Here is a 23,364-nt window from a genome sequence, read left to right as displayed (position 1 = left end):
AGGTCTTTAATTGAAAATACTCTCTATAGTGATTACCTAAGTAGATTTAGCAATACCTGAAGGTTAATCTTCTCTATTTTTACTTATGAGATCACCAGAGTCGTGTGTGTAAAGTATGTACTCCGTGAGAAACTGCATTTTGTGTTCTTTATAACAGTAACCAACAGTAACCAGTCTTTGAAATGCTGCCCATCGTCTTTTGAATCCGTTTTATTATACGTATATATAAATTACTTTCATTTTAATCTTATGTTTCGTCACTTTCTCAATAGCTCGGTGAAAGTCGGATGTTCTATTTTAGTCATGTTTAACATTCACTGTTATTACTTGTTACTTCAGCTAATCTCAGTACACCTGAGAATACTGCTGTTGATTCACTCCAAATTACGTTAACCTACAAATAGCATGGAAATCACGAGTGTCAAATAATGACATTTTTGTGTCCCTAATGATTTTTCCTTTAAACTTGTTTTCTAGACTGAAAACTATTGTCTTTTAAATCTAGAGGATTTCTTCATATCTCGATTAGTGTAAATCAAGTTTATTTTCCCTTTTGATCTTACAGCAGTGTTGTAAATATCATCGTAAAGTTTACGTGGAATAATTAATCTATTAAATAGTGATAATTCGTCGTAAATGAAGTAAATAGGTATGAAAACGTTTAGCCTATTTACGAGAAACGAAGTCCAAAAGCCATACGACACTTAAGAATTTTTGACATATTGTCCTGTAGGTTTAACATCTCCGGCATCCCGACATTTCGCAGCCGCAATTTCGCACCCAACTCTTGGCAGCGGACAACTTCGCACCCAGGAAAATTGTCAGCGGATGATTAACCAGCCAAGTATTTAAATCAACATTACAGTTTAAGAAAAAAGACTCATATAGCATACAGCCATGTAGCCACATTTATTCACAGTCAAATTCATACAGCCATGCTGCCACATCTGTTCACAGTTTAAAGCATTAGCTAATTCCTCGAAGGAATTGAATATGATCCCTTTCTTGATATTCGTTAACTTACGTTGGACTCTTTGATTTACAGTTTCGTACTTTGCCTTCTTCCTTGGCGGTTTATGCTCTGCAATCATTTGTTCCAGAAGATTTAGATTCATTTGGTATTCTTTTTTTTTAGATGTTTAATCAATACGAAGAGGTTGGGGGCTCGGATTCCTACTAGTTTGTTCATTTTGTATCAATACGAAGAGGTTGGGGTCTCAGATTCCTACCAGCTTGTTCATTTTGTATCAATACGAAGAGGTTGGGGTCTCAGATTCCTACCAGCTTGTTCATTTTGTATCAATACGAAGAGGTTGGGGTCTCAGATTCCTACCAGCTTGTTCATTTTGTATCAATACGAAGAGGTTGGGGTCTCAGATTCCTACTAGCTTGTTCATTTTGTGATGCCACCCTTCTCTTATACTGTTCGTGCGTCTGTGGCCTTGGATTGTCCTTTCGCGCACGTTCCAGGAGCGAATCGGGAAGGGAAGATTTCTCCGCCCACCTGCACGTCGTCGATGAAGTCTACCGATCCAGGTGTCCTCGAAATAGTCCACCAGATATTGTGTTCTCTCCCCTACTACTCGATGAAAGTCACTGTTAGCAATCAATGTTTCAAAACTTGCGACATCATCATCAACGGGCACGAAAGCCAGCGATAGCACGCAACGTGCCCAAGTCCCAAACTCTCCGTCTTCTTCTTGATATGCGGCTGTAGAGCAGAGGGTCTGAATTTTGTGCCACAAACACTGGCTCAGATGAAAAAAAGCATCCAATGATATTGGCATCTGGAAAATTAGCGCGGGTAGCGTTTACCGCCGCTAGTTCGAAGTCGCACATGATGGTTTGTGGATTAAGTCCTCCATAGCATTAAATAACATGTTGTAAGATTGCTCACTTTTTGCAAGTAATAAGCCATAGAGCGCTGGTATCGTGCAGTTCATCGACGTGGCATGGATGGTGAATAGTTGATGAAACAGTGTTGGTGCAATGTCGAACGTACCGTCAAAGCTCCAGTCAGATGAGTTGCGGAGATTTGTTTGTTTGTTTTTTTGTTTGGAATTTCGCACAAAGCTACTCGAGGGCTATCTGTGCTAGCTGTCCCTAATTTAGCAGTGTAAGACCAGAGGGAAGGCAGCTAGTCATCACCACCCACCGTCAACTCTTGGGCTACTCTTTTACCAACGAATAGTAAGATTGACCGTAACATTATAACGCCCCCACGGCTGGGAGGGCGAGCATGTTTGACGCGACGCGGATGCGAACCCGCGACCCTCAGATTACGAAGTGCACGCCTTAACGCGCTGGGCCATGCCAGGCCCCGAGTTGCGGAGAACTTGCAATAATGTTCTTGTGTTGATTATGAGGAGCCGATTGGCGCCTGGCCCCAAGTCATGTAATAGAAACAGTTCTGTTTCGAGGCGAGTGAAGAGTTCAGGCAGAACCATAGTTTGCAGGGAATCAGGCTGTGATCATAAGCGCGCCCGCTGTATCATGCGCTTGAGATTGTTCGCACGTGGTAGACTTGCAGCTACTATGGTGGTGTTGTTAGCCAAAATGGAAATAGGCGGCTCCGCTGTAGCACCTGCCTGTGTTTTAATTGCAGATACAATTTCCAGGACGGATTTTCTCGGTCCATCGGGTGCGTGGCTGTGCTCCTTGAGGCGAGCTGTAACTGTATCGTCTCGGACATAATTTTCACACATGTAGAAAGTTACCTGATTGTCCTTCTTGCTACCCTTATCGAATAAATAAACGTATCCATTGTTGTATGCCTTCGGCTTTTCTCTGTTTGATGTTACGTAAGTTACTGTGTTGTTCATGATGTTACTAATCGGTTGGTTTTTGAATTTCGCACAAAGCTACTCGAGGGCTATCTGTGCTAGCCTTCCCTAATTTAGCAGTGTAAGACTAGAGGGAAGGCAGCTAGTCATTACCACCCACTGCTAACTCTTTTACCAACGAATAGTGGGATTGACCGTCACAATATAACGCCTCCACGGCTGAAAGGGCGAGCATGTTTGGTGCGACCGGGATTCGAACCCACGACCCTCAGATTACGAGTCTAAATAGTGGGTGTTACTGTCACATCATAATTCACTCACAACTAATAGGATAAGTACATTCGAATTTGTGACGCGCAGAGTACAAGTGAAGTATCTTGACCAGCAAGTATGCCAGACCTCAAGTTATTACTAGAAATTATATTATTGCTTTAAAAAGTTAAACAAAAGAATAAGAAACATAATCGAGATTATCATATTGAGTGATTATGTTTTTTCTGATTCATATTTTAATTATTTTCTGAGTAATCTCTTATATTTAACACTGCAATGTTAGGCATTAAAAATAGGTAGAACAACAGAAATGATACTCCAAAAAGATCCAACTTTCGTGATAAATAATGACACTTAACAACATGTTATTTATTGCATTCTTTCGAACAAGCCAAAGTTGTACCAACAGAAGATTATGGCCAGCGTATGGTGGTTTACGACCAGTATTATACATTACAGCTTGCTCAACCAGGGCCAAGCTATCACTGCGGAGGTTACTGTTAAGAATAGAAAGAAATGCATACAAAGTTGCGTGTAAAAATATCAGCACTAGCCTGTGAAAGAGCACCAATCTTGCTTTATGATAATACTCGACCATAAATTGCTCAAATGACATTCCAGAAGATCAAAGAATTGGGCTATAAAACATTGCCTCATCCTCCTTACTCCCCACACATCAAGCATTTGGACAACTTTTTTACAGTATAAAAGATTGAACAACAATTGGGCTATAAAACATTGCCTCATCCTCCTTACTCCCCACACATCAAGCATTTGGACAACTTTTTTACAGTATAAAAGATTGAACAACAATTGGGCTATAAAACATTGCCTCATCCTCCTTACTCCCCACACATCAAGCATTTGGACAACTTTTTTACAGTATAAAAGATTGAACAACAATTGGGCTATAAAACATTGCCTCATCCTCCTTACTCCCCACACATCAAGCATTTGGACAACTTTTTTACAGTATAAAAGACTCAACAACAGAGCAGCAGCAGAGAATAACTTTAAAGAATTTTTGAGTAAAAGGGCTTCAGAGTTTTTATCTTCATGGCATAAATAATCTTGTTTTCCGTTGGCAAGTGTGTAGATTCATCAGAGTCCTATTTTGATTAATAAAGTTGCTTTTGAATTTTTTATTCCACATTAAAGTTAAAATTTAAAATCCGCCATTATTTTTCAAACAACCTAACAGAATTCGAAAACAGTTCTGAACTCTTAGAAGAAGTATGGAACAAGTTTCAAATTCTTTAAATCCTAAATCGAACTTTGATTCCGGAATTTTAATGGTGGAATCAGAACTTTTTGGTGTTTTTCAGGAATGAAGATTTTTCTACTTTATCTGGATTCCGTACACTCCCCCTCTCATGAATTACTTTGTTTGCACCTTTACTAAATCCTAGAGAAAAACAATTGTTACTCACACTATGCTAATTTTTAGCCATTAACAGCTGTTTTAATTAATATACCATTTTCATACAAAGGCCAATTCATGGAGTAATATCAATTCGTATATTTTCACTTGCATCATTTATACATGATCGTTGTATTAGTTTGTGTTTACAATACAGTTCTGCTTACCAGCCACTAAAAATACGGACATAATCCTATTTTTAAAAAGAGAACTACGTTTTCGTTTAGGATACATCTTTGGGAATGGAAACGTTGCTGTTGCACAACGACAACTAATTTCGCGCTATTTTGTTTTCCTTCTTTCTTTCAATACAACCAATTAGCGTGCGTGTTATACAGGTCTAAAGGCAGTTAGTTCAGACATAACTATTAAGTGGATTTTGACATCATGTAACCATTAGCATTCACTCGTTGCTGTGAATGTAAATAATTATATTCGATTGCTTCAGTTATCCGTGCTGGTCTGAGAAAAGCAAAAAATCACTGACAACAGTAAAAGTGGATAATCGAAGCATCCCGTTAGTTAATCCACTACATAATTAAAATAAACTCTTTTAATGTACTAAAGTTCTTTGTTTTAAGTTATAATATTTTTACTGTCGTTAAATCACCTCATAAAAAAAAAATATACAAGACGTCACAATCATAAAGGTGAAGTATCGATCAGTCACGCTCGAGCTCTCCGAATTCCTGGAGTGACACGAGTGTAATTCCACTTTTGCTCCTTCAATTTAATTCAATCGCTAAAATAACATAAATAGTTCCTACATTTCGGCACATTTTATGCTACAAACAAGGAAGTGCATCTACACCCTATTGACGTCTGTTAAAAATAAGTACAAAATTAGCACAAATTCGTGATGACGAAAAACCCAATTGAAATAAAAATGTATCCCAGGACGGTCGAAACGTTGTTCTCTGCCGTCCTGAGATATAAAATTTGCACAAATCTGTGCTTGGGAATGATTACGAAAAAGCCCTTGTTGAAAGACTAAAGACACCAATTATCTTTAGGGAAGAGAATAAAGCATTACCAGGCGATACCTTAACACAACTTGAAATGCATGTGGTTAACGAAGATTCACTGTGCAGATTATAACAGCGGATAGTAACTGAAGCCGAGTGAAATATTAATGTCTATGTTGTATGTTTTTAATCCCTAACCAAATAAAGTTAACCAAGTTACAAATGTTTTGTATTTCTATCTTAATAGCTAAAAGTAAAGAGGAACATATAAGCTTGAGCCGATCAACTTAAGACTTGAATGCACGTCAGATCCTGCAAGCGAAAACCACAGATATCATGCAACACCAGAACATTTGTTACCAAAATAAACTTCTGAGCAACAATTTCTCTAAAACATCAAAATTGCTGTCTAAAATCATAATTGCACAATTATTTTGAAAAAAAATCTGAGAAAAAGAAAAGGATAAAAAACAAAACCCGCAGACAGTCGAGCCACGAGCATGACCCCTATTTCGCAGTACAAATAGTAGTCATGTTATCTATTCTCCGAGAGAATAAAGCGTTATGTTTTACCAAAGGGATGAAATATATAGGCTCGGACGTCCATGCCACGTAAACCGGATGTTCAATAGGAGTTGGCCTTCAGAACTAGCCAATCATAACCTAGAGTTGTTTATGTCAGGTTTAGTTTTGTGTCAAAGGGGTGTGTAAATTTCATAATAGTTATAAGAGTTGTTAATTTATATAAAGGTAAAATCAAAATAAAAAATAGAAAATAAAATTAAACAGCAAAAGGCGGTGGGAAATATAGAAAATAATAACGTAGCTCAATATATAGAAAATCAAACCAATATATATATATATATATACTTGTAAGAGAAGTAATTTTGACACGAAATATGCGGTAACAACACGAACGAATTGAGACTTACTCGATGTGATGAATTTTTTACTACTTGATAAAATATATTTATTTTACCATGAAAGGTGTAACACTTACAAGACCGTAAGTTAAACACTTTCATCAAAAACAGACCTAAAAATAATAGTTTTCTTTACCAAATCCCAGAAAAGATAGATTTCTGCTTAATTATAATACTAACAAAAATGCATTGAATAGTAGTAACATTTTCATAATAAAAACTCTCTTTAGATAATAATATAGAAACTATATGCTATTTTAAAATTTTTAAATAAGAATACTAACTATTTTCAATCACAAGTTTCAGTTACGATTGAGTTTAAGCAAGTTAAATCAAAAGGACGGAAATAACATCGAATATGAGCAAGGCGTCCACGCCATATTTTAATCTCAAATAAACATAAACTTCTATATAAAAATAAAAAAAATGGTATAAATTTTATAAATACACGCATAATTGAAAATAAATTGTAAAATAAAAAAATTGTAAATCAGCCTCTCCAGAGCTCAAATGATTGGAGACAGTTGGTTTTCACACTCAGCTAATCATCTCAGATTCGTTACCTTCAGATTTACGTGAAGGCCTTTGATTTTCAGCTGATTTCACTGGTTTGTCAGAGTTAGGGTCTACATGCTTTTCACGTTCGCATGGAATAAACTGTATAGATTTCTCCTGCTCCTTATGCTGTGGTATCTCCTGATGAGTTTCGTCATCCCAATTGAGAGATTGATTGCTTGTGTTTGGGTTACTATTGGAAAAACAAGTGTAATTATGTGAATGAAAATTCGTATATATAATTTATTGTAATAACACTTTCCAACGTGTTGTGTTATCGTAGTATACTCTGAATATTTCCTTCATCTTTATTCTTCTTGGAGTATGGGGGGAAAAACAATAAAACAGAACTATCTATAAAAGAAGTGTGAAGTTTTTTATATCAAACGGTTTGTGCGTACATATACAAACAGTATTAGTTCTATAAATGTATACCATTCTTTATTTCAATGTACGCAATCGGATTTTCGTGTACATATGGTACACGCCATCTTGACTTTGGCAATGCCAAACGGTTTTCGTGAAAAACTTCAGACTGTGCAGAATCTTAAATAACAGTTTTCAATATTAATCAATCATATTAACACTATGAAAACCACAGCTACCAAAGGCATCGATACAAGAAAAGTTGCAGCAGAAAATGGAACTGACTAATATTACTTGTTTATAATCTATCAGTCTTACCTGCTCTATCTTGGATTATGCAACAAATGCGTCGGAGCAGGTTTGTTAGGCCAGGCAGTAGCTGCACTAACACTTTGTTAGAGTGAATATAAGGCGTTTTAAACTTAAACTACTAAAATTGTTTCTCGTTGAATAAATAAAACTTATAATAATATGTATGAATTAGTATACTACACATGTAATTTATTATGCACTAATCTGCATGTGTACACGCTTTTAGCTATGGTGAGAGTAAGTACCAGTGAGCATCTATTTTTGTGAGTCATAAAGAAGTGTATGACGATACTTTTAATAAACTAGAGTAAAATTAGAACGAGATTTAATCTCAGAGCATCTATTTTTCAGAATTTTCCTGGAGGGAATGCCCCCAGAACACCTAGCATTAGCATGCTTTGAACACTATTCCAAGTTGCCTGAACAACCCAAAATTGCTCCTTCTGCTCCCTTTGCAATACCAACAATCAGTACAAATACTACATATCTAGGGAAGATTTACAACTGGTTATGAGATATACTTCATCAAAGCTCCGTTACACCCCACAACCCTCAGCAGCATCACAAAACACAACAGCATTTACAAGCATATTTATTCACAATGGTCTCGAGGTCTAAAGACCATGCATTCCATCACTGAGCCACTGCTCTCTTCAACTAAAACATTCCATATCCACAACAAACTAGCAGATATCAAACAAGCAGAAGGTTATGGAAAAGACACCACAGAAGACTATCATGGGTGGACAGGACCATGTAACCACCAGATCTCAGTTACTTCAATGTTAACTAAACATCAGGTGCCATTGTTATCTATAGAAGCAAATCCAGACAGTGATTAGAAACTAGGTAGAGAGTAGAACAGAAGAGGCCTAACAGCATCAATTTAAAGACCATGACAGACAATCACCTGCTATCATAAGAACAGATGATTCTTGTAGAACAACAACAACATGCACAAGGCTAATTGCAACTGCAATTGCAATCTTCAAGTAATAGAATAACACCTCATAGATTATTGAGGTTAGTTTTATTTTATTTGTAATTATAAAGTTACTCTTAACACACAAACAATTAGCCAATGTAGCATTCAACAAAGCACCAATAAGTCATGTATGTTATTTACAAAGGTTCCTGGCATCATAAGCATTTTTAAGTCTAAGAAAATGGCCTAATATTAGTTCTTATGTAAATACTTAGTTAATTGGTACAACAGTACTCCACATATTTTTCAGCATAAACTGAGAATGAAAATATTCCATTTTTCTCTTGTCTTTTTAAGTTTTACTGTATCACCCTCATTTTACAACCAAAATGGAAGTTTTCCATTTGAAGCATTAAACGTTCTTTTTAACAAAGTAAATTCCCAATCAGCTGCCTAAAGCTGTCTATTGTGCAGCTTTTTCAGGTGGAAAAATATTTAAAACTTGTATAGCTAAACAGCTAACGTTCTTTATGTTGTTGCAAATACATTAACATGTTTTTACACACAGATCAAGTTTAAGGTTCCAAATATTCCTCATGTTTAATGCCTTGTTAATGTATAAATGAACTCAAGTAATGAGTGAAATTTCTCTGTTCCAAATGAACTTGCAACACAGTTGAAGGACTGCTTACAAAATCATATGGAAATAACAGTTTGCTCTTGAGCCACCTGAATCAAATACAATCTTCGTCATTCCACATCACTGATCATTAACAACAGCTTATGACTTAGCATACTATTGAATGTTGTTTGAAGTGTGCTATAACAGACATTATGCAAAAAGAGATCCTTGAAGATGAAGCCAATAAAGAAAGATAAAAAAACATAACTTAGACCAGAAGTCCTTACAAAATCTACTTTTTGTTAGGCTACATAAAGAGGACATCAAAATATTATCTAACACTGCAATAAATATGTGTACTTTTTGTGGAATGTATATAAAGCTAGATCAAACTATCTCTGAACCAGAAATTCAACCACTAAATAGGTAAAAGACATGGAGATCTATTCCTGTAATTTGATCAATACTATTTATATAAACTGTGAAAACAAATCAAATTCCTTCCAGAGCAGTGGTTATGTCAATTCTGGTTTGGTGGATATACTCAGCCTCTTCCAGAGTTTATAAGAATTGTATAAAATAGGGATTATCTTATATCAGCAGAGACCATGATCTTTGGAATATATTTATAATGCCAAATAAAGCTCTATATAGACTATGGGTTTTTGACAGAAGAAGTAATTTTGATAAACTTTGAAAATAAAAGCTGTACTTTCCAGAATGTTATAATGATTTGGCAAAGGTGACATCAGTTACAGTTTGACAAATACCTTGTGTTGTAACAGATGAAACACTTTGGTTTCTTCCTTAATTTTAATTTGTAACAATGAAGAATACTACGAAATAAAGGTGGTGTTATAAATGTTTTTCTCATTGCAATAGCACAACAGTTTTGCAAATAAGTAAACTCCTTCAAAAACTATTATGCCACTGCAATAGTGGCTAATATTTTCGTGATGGGTTAGCAAGACTTTGAATTTTACTAATTAGCCCCATTTGCTACCACAAAATAAATGTCAACTTAAAACTACACGTATGTATATACATTTATTTTGCTTTGTTTCCTAAGTTTTGCAGATACAAAACATATTGTTGTACTTTGTTAGTAACAATGTATGAAAGTATTAAAACCATTTACATGCTATTTAACACCAGTTAAGTGAATAGAGTTTTTGACAATGTAGAATACAAGGTAATATAAATAACTAAGTTACTATTTTCTGTACAATAAAAATTGTAACTTGAAGAAACACTTTTCATGGTTTATAATAACTATTTGAAATATATAACTTAAAAGATTTTTAACTACATTTTCAAAGTGACAGGTCAGTAGTTACATACTTTGTTGCTGTATCTGAACACTATTTTTAGACACACAAGACATCTCTCATGCTGTTTTGAAAATAAAAGTTCAAAAATATTTTAGTTCTGGGTTTTTAACTATTTTGCAGTAAAAAAGAAATCTTTCACTTTTAGAGAACACACTGAATAAAACAAATTTAATCACTGTTTCTTTGTATTTATATAGATGTGCAAAAGGTTAGTATACATATTTGCAGAAGAACAAATGCAATTATTGCTCTATAGTATAAACCTCTTAGCATTTAAATATATACAAGTAACAAACTGTAACATACTTTAAATGTGATTTTAAAAAGGAAAAAATGCACACACTGTTAAACTGTTGTTAAAAATTTTAAGATGTATCAGCATTGTTTGAAAAGCAGCTCTTGTTAACAATTTGGTAATTACTTTTAATCAATTGAATTAAATTATTAAAAATAATCACAGTGATTGTAGTGATATTTTACAATTCTACTAATTTTGGTGATACTACAAAAGTCAATAAAGGGAAGATTTAAAAACCATTAGTAGCAAAGGTTTGAAAATCAATTTTGCAAATAAGAAATGTGGATTGGGAAATATACCTCCAAGCTGTAGCAAATGGGTTATTTTAAAACATGTTTTAATATGGCCTGATTTTTATTCAATTAGATGTTTTCACCAGATGCATTCTGTAACAAAAATAATTATTATTAGATAATTAACATACTCTTGGTTATACCAGAAAGTAGCATTAATTTGAACACCCCATTTGACTAAAGACCTGGAAAGAGGAACACATGCACTCAATTATGGAGGTCTAAAGTTCACAATTCCCAGACTCTACAGTTTGACTGTTCTTGTTATTAGGCATACTCCTGAATAAATTTCTTTTGTAAAGGTTGCAGAATTTTGTTTAAAAACTTGTATGTGAATCATTCTTACTCAAACATGAAACAAACTTCTGAGCTTCAACATATGCATATGAAATTTCAGTTAATAAATAAGTACTGCTATTCAGTGATGTTGCACACGATTTTAGCACGTGTGTAGAACTATCATGTGAATTTATGTTTACATTAATGGTTTTGTATTATTCTAATTAAAAGCAACCGAGTTGTTTTTTCTAATTAATCAGCATGAATATGATTGATAACTGTATGTGTTATTAAAATTCTAAACACTTGTACTGTGTACCATACATTCCACATTTATCAGCACAAGACCTTTCAGAATATTTCACATCCTAACTGAGGCTTCTACCCTAAGAACTTATATTTTTATATGTTCTTAGAAGTTAAAAAAAAACTTATAGATATATAAATACTTAGTACTTATTGTGTATTTACACCCCACCCATCATCCAGCACTTTCTTGCACCTCCCAATTAGAGAATCCCTGACACAAAAGATTAGTTTATACATTTTCTTACACTGAATACGTGAAAATTGTAATGAAAAGATTTCACTGGCTTATGAGTTTGTAAGTTTGTTTCTAGTCTTTTACATTCATGCAAGTTATGGATGAACCGTAGATTGGATCCACTTTTTTAAAATATATTTTACTTCTATCTTAAAATCTACTATACACACTCTTCAAATTCAGACCCAATCAATAATGGTTTTCATTTTTAGTATTCAAAAGAATTTGTTTTTTACACTGGTTTGAACATTCATAATGAATGTATTAAAATATTTTATACACATTTTGAGAAATATAACACACCGAGTCTCATTACGTATTGTAAAAATTACTAAATATTTTTCTAAATCTTTAAAGACTACAACAAAAGTAATACATAGACTGAAGTACATAACCAACCATTCTATGAGAGAGAGAAAGCAGTATGATATGTACAAGCTTTTACTCACTATTTTCATAAATGTGACCCATTTGGATACTCCACATTTTACACAACCCATTTGGATACTCCACATTTTATACAACCCATTTGGATACTCCACATTTTATACAGTGCCAGAAAATATTTTTCCAAATTTGAATAGTTTTATTTATCCAGCAGATTTTCAAAAAGGATGACAACTGAGTACATATGTTACTGTAACAGAATGGTGTGTAGTTAAATGAAGGTCACTGTTGTAACTTTTTAAGATAAAGTGCATTATCGTGGCACAGCTGATATAGGAAACATGATATTATAACACAAAGTAAATATATTAAATCCCAATCAATAAGTTAATGTATCACCATGAGAAATCTTCTTAACTTAAAAAATATTTGCTCAATAAAACCACAATGTTACACACAGTGCATTTGTTATACAGTATGATTACAAAACATCTGTAATGTATTATTAAATTTAATGACAGGCAAAGAAGACTGTTCAGGTTAGACAAAGTATGTTTAACAGTCTATGTACTGACCAAATTAAAACATTTAAAACAATATTATTAAGGTAATGTAGCATTAAGAGAAATGTTTTACAGAACATTAACTTAAAATGGCTATTTCTATCTATTTGTATCTCCACACCACATGAATTTGTTTCAAGTATTTCAACTTAACTTCTGCTGGAGCTTCATGTATCAAAAACCCAAGTGAACTCAATAACAATACTTACTTGGCAAGAAAAATACTGACAGTTCAAGTAATGTGACACCAACAGTATTACACACACACAACATACGACTCTTGTCAAGTTACACAACCAAACTTGGGTCACTAAACAATGAATGTTAATTTCTGAGACGTGTATGTTACATGCTTAAAGAACAACTAAAATTCATCTTTGAATTCAGAATAAATGATTAAATACACCCTTTTTACAGGTTTACTTACAAATGATTAAATACACCCTTTTTACAGGTTTACTTATAAATGATTAAATACACCCTTTTTACAGGTTTACTTATAAATGATTAAATACACCCTTTTTACAGGTTTACTTATAAATGATTAAATACACCCTTTTTACAGGCTTACTTATAAATGATTAAATACACCCTTTCTACAGGCTTACTTATAAATGATTAAATACACCCTTTCTACAGGCTTACTTATAAATGATTAAATACACCCTTTCTACAGGCTTACTTATAAATGATTAAATACACCCTTTCTACAGGCTTACTTATAAATGATTAAATACACCCTTTCTACAGGCTTACTTATAAATGATTAAATACACCCTTTTTAAAGGCTTACTTATAAATGATTAAATACACCCTTTTTATAGGCTTACTTATAAATGATTAAATACACCCTTTTTATAGGCTTACTTATAAATGAGTAAATACACCCATTTTATAGGCTTACTTATAAATGAGTAAATACACCCATTTTATAGGCTTACTTATAAATGAGTAAATACACCCATTTTATAGGCTTACTTATAAATGATTAAATACACCCTTTTTACAGGTTTATTTATAAAGATTAAAATACAGTATTTCATCTGCTGCATTCCTTTGATTGTTAATTATGTTTTCATCAGCAATACCAATAATCTTTCACAAGGTTTGAGGAGCTCAGATTAAGGTCAGTCCTAAATACATATATTAAAGTAACACTGTAAAACAGTCTTTATAATAATAGGAAATAATAATAAAAAAGTAGTGATCTCCTATATTTATATTACCAAGTAAGACCAATGCGATAAATAAATAATACAGTATACCTTACTTAAACCAATGTCACTGAGCAATAGTGAAATATACAATAATAATTACAGAGCTATGACTTAGAATGTTTGAAATTATAAATCACTACTTTGTAACAAAAAGTAACTTAAGTAAAAAGTGTTAAATGTTGATGTTTTTAGTTCCTGAAAAATACACGAGTTATCAAACATTAAAGAAAGTCCAAAGATTGAGACAGTAATTGTTAGAATTACACCTATACTGAAAATAAAACAAAATTAGTTTAAAGATGGCCTGATTCAACTGTTCCTTATCTAATTAAGCTTTGGTCTTAATCTCTTTTATACAAGATTGTTTCAATGAAAATATTCAAAATTCAAGATACTGCAACATCTTTATTATTAAAATAATCATGCCATTAACAGACTTCTATGTGAAACTAATGAAAATTAAAAGTTGTCAACATTTATTGAATGAAAGAACAAAAATTTGTAGAAGTAGTTATTTACTTGTTATTCCTAAACTTAATGATTCACTTAAACTAGTTGTTTTTTTTCATACCTTTTGCAAAGCTACACTAAGCCTTAAAGGCTATTTGTGCATACCCATCCACAACTTTGAAACAACATAGGGAAGGCAGTCAGTCAACAGCAACTACTGCCAACTCTTGTATCACTCCACTCTGACAACATAGTGCAACGTGACAATCAATTTTATAGCGTATCCATGGTTGCAAAATGCCAAGCATATTTTTTAGGCATCCAGTCAAAACTATAAAATTTTAAATGCAAAGTACAGACATGCTAACTACTAGGCCATAAGATGTCCACTTATGATATTCATTAATTCTTTGGAGAACACATACCATTTTCATATTATTTCTTTTTCTTCCAAAAACCTTTCAATCAACTGCCATTCCTTCATTTCATAGCGAATTGACTTGAACTTGGTAGAGTTATACCTTGATCCAACATGCCCAGAAATGCTTTTTCAATTTTTTGTATTAGGTCTTTTTTATAAATTTTATGTGATCAAAAGCAAAAGAACACAAAAATGTATATTTTGAGCTCCTGTACAGTCACATTCACAGCTATCACTATGAAAATTTTCAAGCACCAAACACACTGACATGAAAAAAAATGCTTGATTTGCCTATTTCAAGGCTATTCAGGGGCCAGAGCTCAAAAAGTGTACAATTATGAAATACTTGGTCAATTACTCAGCCATATTTTGACCACTTTTCATGTGATTTGGTAAAGAGTTACTTTCTACAGATCCCACACCCTGACAAACAAAAATGGTGGACTTGTTTATCTTTAATAAATATAAGGAGGTCCTACATGCTACAAAAACATAATTGGAAAATATTTTTGATAATTACTCCACCGTATTTTGTTCTATTTAGATAGGATTTGGTACAAAGTACTTTTTGACAGGTCTGATACACAAATATACAAAAATGTGAGATAAGCCCATTTTAGGGTAAGGAGGGTCAAAAACTAAAATAAACTCAAAATATTAGGAGTTCTGGTTAATTCCTTAGCCTTGTTTTGACCAATTTTACATGGGATTTGGTAAAAAGGTACTTTTCTACAGGCAACATAGATAGACAAACAAAAATGTTACACTCGGTCATTTATACTAATTATAGTGGGGGTCAAAATGCCAAAAATAAAAAGCATAATTTTAAGTTGTTGTTTTTTTTTAAATTACTCTACTGATTACTCAACCAATTTAAATAAGATTTGGTGCAAGGATGCTTTTTAAAAGCTTCACAGAGAGCAAGATAGTTTTAGAATTTTTGCATTTTGTTCAATTTTCTAGTGAAGAAAGCACAATTTGTTGTTTTCTTGAATTATTCATATGCATGTCCCAAGTAGTAATACAGAGTTTTCAATTTTTATTTTCTTTCACAATCTTTCTGGTGTCCAAATTGTCCATTTTGGGAATGCGTGGGAGAGACAAGTTACAATTAACCACAATATTGGTATCTTTATTTTTTTAAATGCATTCAAGTATGAAACAAATTACAAGGAATAGAAGAGCAGGAATAAAATCTACATAACAATTGTAATTAGTAATAAGTAACATACCTGGTGGAGGAGAGATCATAATTGGAAGTAATATCTTCAGGTTTTTTATTTGCAGCCTGAGGTCTGTTATCTGCACTGTGGCTGCGACGATGTGCTTTTCCTACACTAGGTGACCTCCTACCATGCGACAAGTCATGAATGCTTCCACTGAATCTCCCATGTCTTACAGAATTAAGTCTAGGCCCAGACCCAATACCAAGTAGAGACTGGATGAACTCAGATTTTTCTACAGGTTAATACATAAACAACACAGTTGTTGCTGAGGAAAATGTCAAAACAAACAAAGAAATAAAAATTATGAGATTTAATAACACAAGTTGTAACTTCAGGCACAAATAAGTATCTTGAACATTATTTTTACTAATCTCTGACTTTAAACTGGTAACTGAGTAATAAAAAATAATGTGGCCAAGCATAACTTTACTTAATTACGAAGCTGAATGAGAAGCATTACAACAGTGTAATATACATAATAAAATGGCCTATACAAATACACCTCTGTAAATAATATACTACATTTTAAATGTTATTTTGTGACCACTTGTGAAAGAATACTTCTGAAATATAAATTCAATTGTCTTGTATTTTCCAATAGAAAACAAAAATCTTCATTGCATTTTATACCTTCCCAAACTTTGACCTTTAATTTCAAGCACTACAAACATCATTAATCAGAGCTGAACATTTAAATTACAAACATGAGATACATTTTATGAGAAATCCATAAATGAAAAACTGTTAGATAAGGGAATATACTAACTACTGGATGCTTCCATTACTTGAGTGTTTTTCTTTCAATAGCTACACATAGTGCATGGAATAAAGTTCTGAAGAATAAACTGTGAATTCCACAAACATTAAAAAAGTTAAATAGATTGGTAACATAAGGCTGCAATGGATTTATTGTCTTGAAATATTTACATGTTGTAAAGTAATTCCTCTAAGCTGAAACCAAAAGTATCCTTTTTCTCCAATGTGCACAGATTTTTCATAAAAGCATATATAAAGTGCATGCACTTTCACGTTGCATGCAACAAGAGGATGTGTAAATGACCCATACATATTGTTACATTTGTGATAAATTTATTGTAAAGAAATATAACCAAAACATTACAGAATTTGTCAGAAAAGTGTATTATGCATGCAACAAGAGGATGTGTAAATGACCCAAACATATTGTTACATTTGTGATAAATTTATTGTAAAGAAATATAAACAAAACATTACAGAATTTGTCAGAAAAGTGTATTATGCATATATGAGTAAAACTTGGGAGCCAAGAAAAATCGTGGGCTAAACCCTATCAAATTTCATGCAGAAGGATGCGACACAAATTTATTTCTTTTAGGTCTTTCAAACACATTTTGAAATAATAAAAAAAATCGTAAATTATTATATCAGTATAGAGAATTCTATTTTAATTTATAAACCTTAGTAACTAAACTATATTTGGGGTTAAAAAGTATGAATTTCAAGCTCACTGATGTCTTACTAAATAGCTTGGAATTTAGCATGAAAAGAAACAGTTTATCATGCAAATACATCACAAAGGCTGAGAAAACAACTAGAGGGGTATTCTGAGCTTTCAGTTGGTGATACATGTCATTGGGTAAGTAAATGTAAATAAGCAGATACTTTCAAAAGCTGAAAAGGTGGGCAAAGCTACATTGGTTGATTCAATAAATATAATGATATCTCACAAAAAAAAAAAAGGAGGTTTGTATTTTACATTCTAGTTTGTCAATATGTAGTCATCTGTAATCATGTGAAAAAATTAGGACACCCTATGAAAGCCTGTGTATTTTTGTAACATTTCTGGATATATAGATAATCTCAATTTCAACAATACTGAGAGATTATAGGAATATAACTAAACAATTAAAACTGAAGAAAAGACTTTAAGATCCTCTGTGAAATGTAATTCAACAAAAATGCATATTCTAAATGAGAAAATAGTTAGGACACCCCCACATTTATACCCACATAAAATAGCTCAACTCACACACAGGTGTATCACACCAGGTGCACGTGAATAGAAGATCGTTACTCAGCATTGTGAATGAGGTTTGCCCTATTTAAACCTCAAACATTAGTTTGGTGTGCTCCTGACTGTTGAAGTGAGAGTGAGCATCATGGTAAGAGCAAAAGAGCTGTCTGAGGCCTTCAGAAAGAAAATTGTAGCAGCTTATGAGTCTGATAAGGGATTTAAAAAGATCCCAAAGGATCTTGAAATCAGCCATTCCACTGTCCGGAAAATAGTCACAAGTGGAGGGCTTTCAAAACAACTGCCAACATGCCCAGGTCTGGTCATCTAAACAAGTTCACCCCAAGAGCAGACTGCAAGATGCTAAAAGTGGTCTCCAAAAACACTAAAATGTCATCATGGGACATACAGCAGGATGGCTACTGTTGATGTGAAAGTGCATGCCTATACAATCAGAAAGAGACTGCACAAGTTTAACTTGCATGGGAAGTGTGCAAGGAGGAAACCTTTGCTCTCTAAGAAAAACATCAAGGCCAGACTGAAGTTTGCCATAGAGAATGTATACAAAGACCAGGACTTCTGGAATAATGTTCTTTAGACAGATGAGTCCAAAATTGAATTATTTGGACACCAGAACAGAGAACATGTTTGGCATAAACCAAATACAGCATTCCAGGAAAAGAACCTCATACCAACTGTGAAGTATGGAGGTGGAAGTGTCATGGTTTGAGGCTGCTTTGCTGCAGCAGGACCTGGACAGCTCACAATCATAGAATCCACCATGAATTCTACTGTGTATCAGAGGGTGCTTGAGAATCATGTGAGACCATCTGTAAGAAAATTAAAGCTGAAGTGGAACTGGACCCTGCAACATGATAATGACCCAAAACATACCAGTAAATCCAACAAGGATTAGCTGAAAACCAAGAAATGGAGAATCCTAGAATGGCCAAGTCAAAGCCCAGATCTTAATCCCATTGAGATGCTGTGGGGTGACTTGAAACGGGCTGTACATGCAAGAAACTCCTCAAACATCTCACAGCTGAAAGAATTCTGCATTGAGGAGTGGGGCAAACTTTCTTCAGACCAATGTCAGAGACTGGTAGATGGCTACAAGAAGCATCTCACTGCAGTTATTTCAGCCAAAGGGGGTAACACTAGCTATTATGGGGGTAGGGTGTCCTAACTTTTTCCTCAGTTCGAATATGCATTTTTGAAGCATGACATTAACAGAAGATCTTGAAAAGTCTTTTCTTCAGTTTTAATTGTTTAGTTATATTCATATAACCTCTCAGTATTGTTAAAATTGAGATTAAATATCTATATTATGTTACAAAAATACACAGGCTCTCATAGGGTGTCCTAATTTTTTACACAACTGTATTATATAAGAAAATAAATACTTTGTATTTGGAGATCGTAAACATATAATTTGAATCAGTGCTGCATTCAACATACCATGTGACACACAAAAATTCATATTTAGGATTTGTTTTTTAATATTTACTTTTAAATTAAGAAATAAAGTAATGTAAAATACAAAATTAAATTATAATGTACAATTTGATACCAAGCTTATTGACAAACATTCATAAAATAATAGTTGAATATAATTTTGAATGGAAAGTAAACAAATGCAGTGACATGGCTTTTGGCCTGTGTCAGTAAAGTTAACAGATTTCAAAACTCAAGCCTTTGATGTATTGCACCTCTCAGAAAAGTCATAATTGTCATAATTCCTAGAATTGGTTTGCCAGATTATTTTCATATATAATGTCTCAAGCAAACTAAATTTAAAAATGACATTTACAAAATAAAAATTCTTTTTTTTTGTAACATTCAACTCATATTTTAAACACAAGACAGTTACTTTTAAATCATGTCATTAAAGAATTTTTGGTTACCAAGAAAAAAAAACAAACTTCAGACTTCCTACCTGATGGGGCTAGTGGACACTTTGCTAGCAAGACTTTTCGTGCTATTACAGACAAAGCAGAGTTCACGACCTTCTCTTCCACATCTTTGTGAGGGCACTGTCGAAGGTATACAACTGCTTTTTCAATCTCATGAAATAACACAGTATTCCATAAGTCCAAAAGCCAGCTAAAGGTGAAATATGAATGTAAGAAATTAAATCACTGATACACTAAACACCATATTAATACAAGGATTTAAATCAGAAATGAAGAATCATACATTATTGGTTTTTAAGTACAAAATTAAAAAGATATCAAATACTGTCTGTACTAAAAGTGATGAAAAATAATATTTTACGTTCATATCTTAAAATTTGTCAGAAGTTATCTTAGTATATACTTGCAAGTTCAACATTTTGTGCAGTGTAGTTAAGAATACACTTTTACTTTCTTTATGTTACCTGTTCTCTGCTACTACTAAGATAAGTACCAATGTTGTAGAAATCAGGACCAGATGTTTACTACTAATGAGGTAATACTACTGATACAATATAGTTAATGACAGCTGCATTATTAACATAGGAATATTTATTCACATATTTTATTTTTTTGCTTTTTCATGGTGAAAATATAAATATTAATTTCTCAATCTCGACATGCTCAAATCATTCACTTTTGAAAGCAGAAAAAGAAATGATTTAATTGCCAGGTATAGTATAATTTTCTTTTTGGATAAACATTGATACAATACTTAAGATTTAATAGTTACATGTAGAATTGGCAAGTCTTGAAAGACAGCATTTTGTTTACATATTGTTTTATTAACAAACAAATATTTCTGTGCAACTAGTCCTTGGTTAGTAATCTATTAGTCATTAGCCCAAAACAGTTTTTGACTTAAAATGTAAATATAGGATCCTGTTTTATGGAAGACACTCACACACAGATCTAGCTCAGAGTTATCAGTGTTTGATTGTTTTTGAATTTTGTGCAAAGCTACACGAGGGCTATCTGCACTAGCCATCCCAAATTTAGCAGTATAAGACTAGAGGGAAGGCAGCTAGTCATCACCACCCACTGCCAACTCTTGGGCTGCTCCATTACCAATGAATAGTGGGATTGACTGTAACATTATAACACCCCCACAGCTGAAAGGGCATGCATGTTTGGTGTGACAGGGATTCGAACCCGCACCCCTTAGATTACAAGTTGAATGCCTTAACCCACCTGGCCATGCCAGGCCAAGAATCATCAGTGATGCTGTTTTACACATTTACCTTGTGGGTTTCTCATTACCATGAATTCCTACTTTAGTATTGCCTTGGAAAAGAAAACTAAGATGATAAACTATGAAAATAATATAACTGTTGTAGAGCTAGATAATAACTTTCTACACATTGTCAGCCTAAAAAACAAAATACTAACTACAAGGTGTTCGGAAAGTCACTGTGCACTTATATATTTATTAACAGACATGTTTCAATATAGAATACAGGAAGTAAATATGAATGACAATTATAAACAATGTTGAAAGTGACCCCCATTGGCATGAATACAGTCTTGGGTCCTTCTTATTTTGTTTCTAAACACCGCTATCAGTTGCTGGCTTGAAATAGACTGAATGAATGCTGTTATCGCTGCCTTCAAAACTGCACAGTGACTTTACAAACACCTTGTACAAGAAGAAATAAAATCTTACTTGGCAACTGTTGTTGGCTGTGAGCCAGTCAGTGGACATGATGTGAATAAAAATGGGCCAAACTTCAATTCAGCAAGTCCAACCTTTGCTAGAAATGAGTTCAGTTGATTCCAAACAGCTATAACCCACACTGCTGCCCTCTGTTGACCAGAAGAGATTTTGGATGCATGAACTTGGAACTGGTGATGTATAAGTTGTCTCCTCAAGTGTCGATCAACAATAGAGCAAAATGATCCTTTTACATCAAGGAGGTTAACAAATTTAAAAAAACCTTCTTTTTCTTCAGTGAAACTGCCAAAAAAAGAATAAACATGTTGAAAAATTTGTTTTTTTTTTTTTAATGTAAAAATACCACCAAACAAATAATAGATAACCAGTTCATATTCTTTCAAATTGGCAAGATAATGAAATTACATTTATCCAATTTTTTTTTTTTTCATTATAGAAAATACTTTTCAAGCAGTAAAATTCCTACAATTCAGCTCTTCTAGGAACACACTACATATATCCCCATCACTAGTTAAGTTTCTTAAGGATATTTTCTGTCTATTAAATGATGATAACCACACAAAATTAATTACAAGTATGATAAATATCAAATTAAGTACAACTTTATCTTGTACTCATTAGATAAGTTTAATCACCTACTAGAAAAATGGAAGAGAAAAACTAAATAAAAAGCTTTAAAAGCATGAATAGTGAATAAACATTCTGAAAAAACCAAAAAAAACTGTTTTCAGAGTGCACTGAAGTTAACTATAATTAGTTTAATTCTTACACTAGGCTCTACCACAAGCATCACTACTAATTACTTTTAAAAATTGAAGTTACCTTAAGCAAATTAAAAATAATGTTGCTTTTTATTTTGTAAAGCCTATAACAACAATGCCATTTTTATAAACCTTTCTGCAAATTTTATTGAATTGTTTGGTTTGAATTTTGCGCAAAGCTACTCAAGAGCTATCTGTGCTATCTGTCCCTAATTTAGCAGTGTAAGACCAGAGGGAAGGCAGCTAGTAATCACCACCCACTGCCAACTCTTGGGCTACTCTTTTACCAACAAATAATGGGATTGACTGTCACATTATAATGCCCCCATGGCTGAAAGAGCAAGCATGTTTGGTGTGACATGGATTTGAACCCATGACCCCCAGATTACGAGTCAAACACATTAGCCCACCTGGCCATGCTGGGGCATTTATTGAATTACATTCAAAATTTAATTAAACCACTTTACTATCAATGTATTTCAATGAAATTATTTTTATCAAATATTTATAATTCAAACTTTTATATAATCTCAGTTTTTATTCCTTTACTTAAAAAAAAATCTCTTAAAATGATAATGAAATATTTCAATTTGTTGTTGCTTAAGGATCTCATGATTCGAGATACCCGAGCTTTAGAGCTCAACAGGTGTGTGTAATGAAGGTATGTTCCACCAAGTGTTCAAAGTACACATATATAGCTTATTTACGGGTAATTCAAGTCAATTTCCAAGAACTTCTATCTGAGATAAATGTTGTAATGGTTCTTTCAGTTCAAGATAAACTATACCCACCTCCAAAGTACAATCTGTGTTGTTAAGTAACAGTTTGAGGTTGAA

The 23,364-nt window shown here is 33.2% G+C and overlaps 2 protein-coding genes across 3 annotated transcripts in view; both read right to left on the bottom strand.

The window, feature by feature from the left end:
* Positions 1 to 1,027: 1,027 nt before the first annotated feature.
* On the bottom strand, positions 1,028 to 2,514 carry LOC143227256 (uncharacterized). Its single transcript, XM_076458723.1, has one exon. The coding sequence runs from the start codon at positions 1,785 to 1,787 to the stop codon at positions 1,374 to 1,376; it is 414 nt and encodes a 137-aa protein (XP_076314838.1). The 5' UTR covers positions 1,788 to 2,514; the 3' UTR covers positions 1,028 to 1,373.
* A 3,871-nt stretch (positions 2,515 to 6,385) lies between these two features.
* LOC143226422 (uncharacterized) overlaps positions 6,386 to 23,364 on the bottom strand; it is a 125,934-nt gene continuing 108,955 nt past the window's right edge. For both annotated transcript variants that reach the window (XM_076457360.1, XM_076457361.1), the window contains exons 18-21: positions 21,759 to 22,049; positions 20,080 to 20,246; positions 16,160 to 16,385; positions 6,386 to 7,112 (exon numbers count right to left, since the gene is read on the bottom strand). In XM_076457360.1, coding sequence (XP_076313475.1) covers positions 6,902 to 7,112; positions 16,160 to 16,385; positions 20,080 to 20,246; positions 21,759 to 22,049 — 895 coding nt within the window. In that variant the 3' untranslated portion in view covers positions 6,386 to 6,901. The remainder of the gene's footprint in view (positions 7,113 to 16,159; positions 16,386 to 20,079; positions 20,247 to 21,758; positions 22,050 to 23,364) is intronic.

The sequence above is a fragment of the Tachypleus tridentatus genome, chromosome 9 (genome assembly GCF_004210375.1).
Source record: "Tachypleus tridentatus isolate NWPU-2018 chromosome 9, ASM421037v1, whole genome shotgun sequence".
In the NCBI taxonomy this organism is placed as follows: domain Eukaryota; kingdom Metazoa; phylum Arthropoda; class Merostomata; order Xiphosura; family Limulidae; genus Tachypleus; species Tachypleus tridentatus.
The sequence above is the reverse complement of the archived record's forward strand: the minus strand, read 5'-3'. Positions and strand labels throughout refer to the sequence as shown.

Excerpts from the sequence above, each read along its gene's own strand:
- LOC143227256 (XM_076458723.1), bottom strand. The coding sequence starts at position 1,787 with ATGCCAATATCATTGGATGCTTTTTTTCATCTGAGCCAGTGTTTGTGG.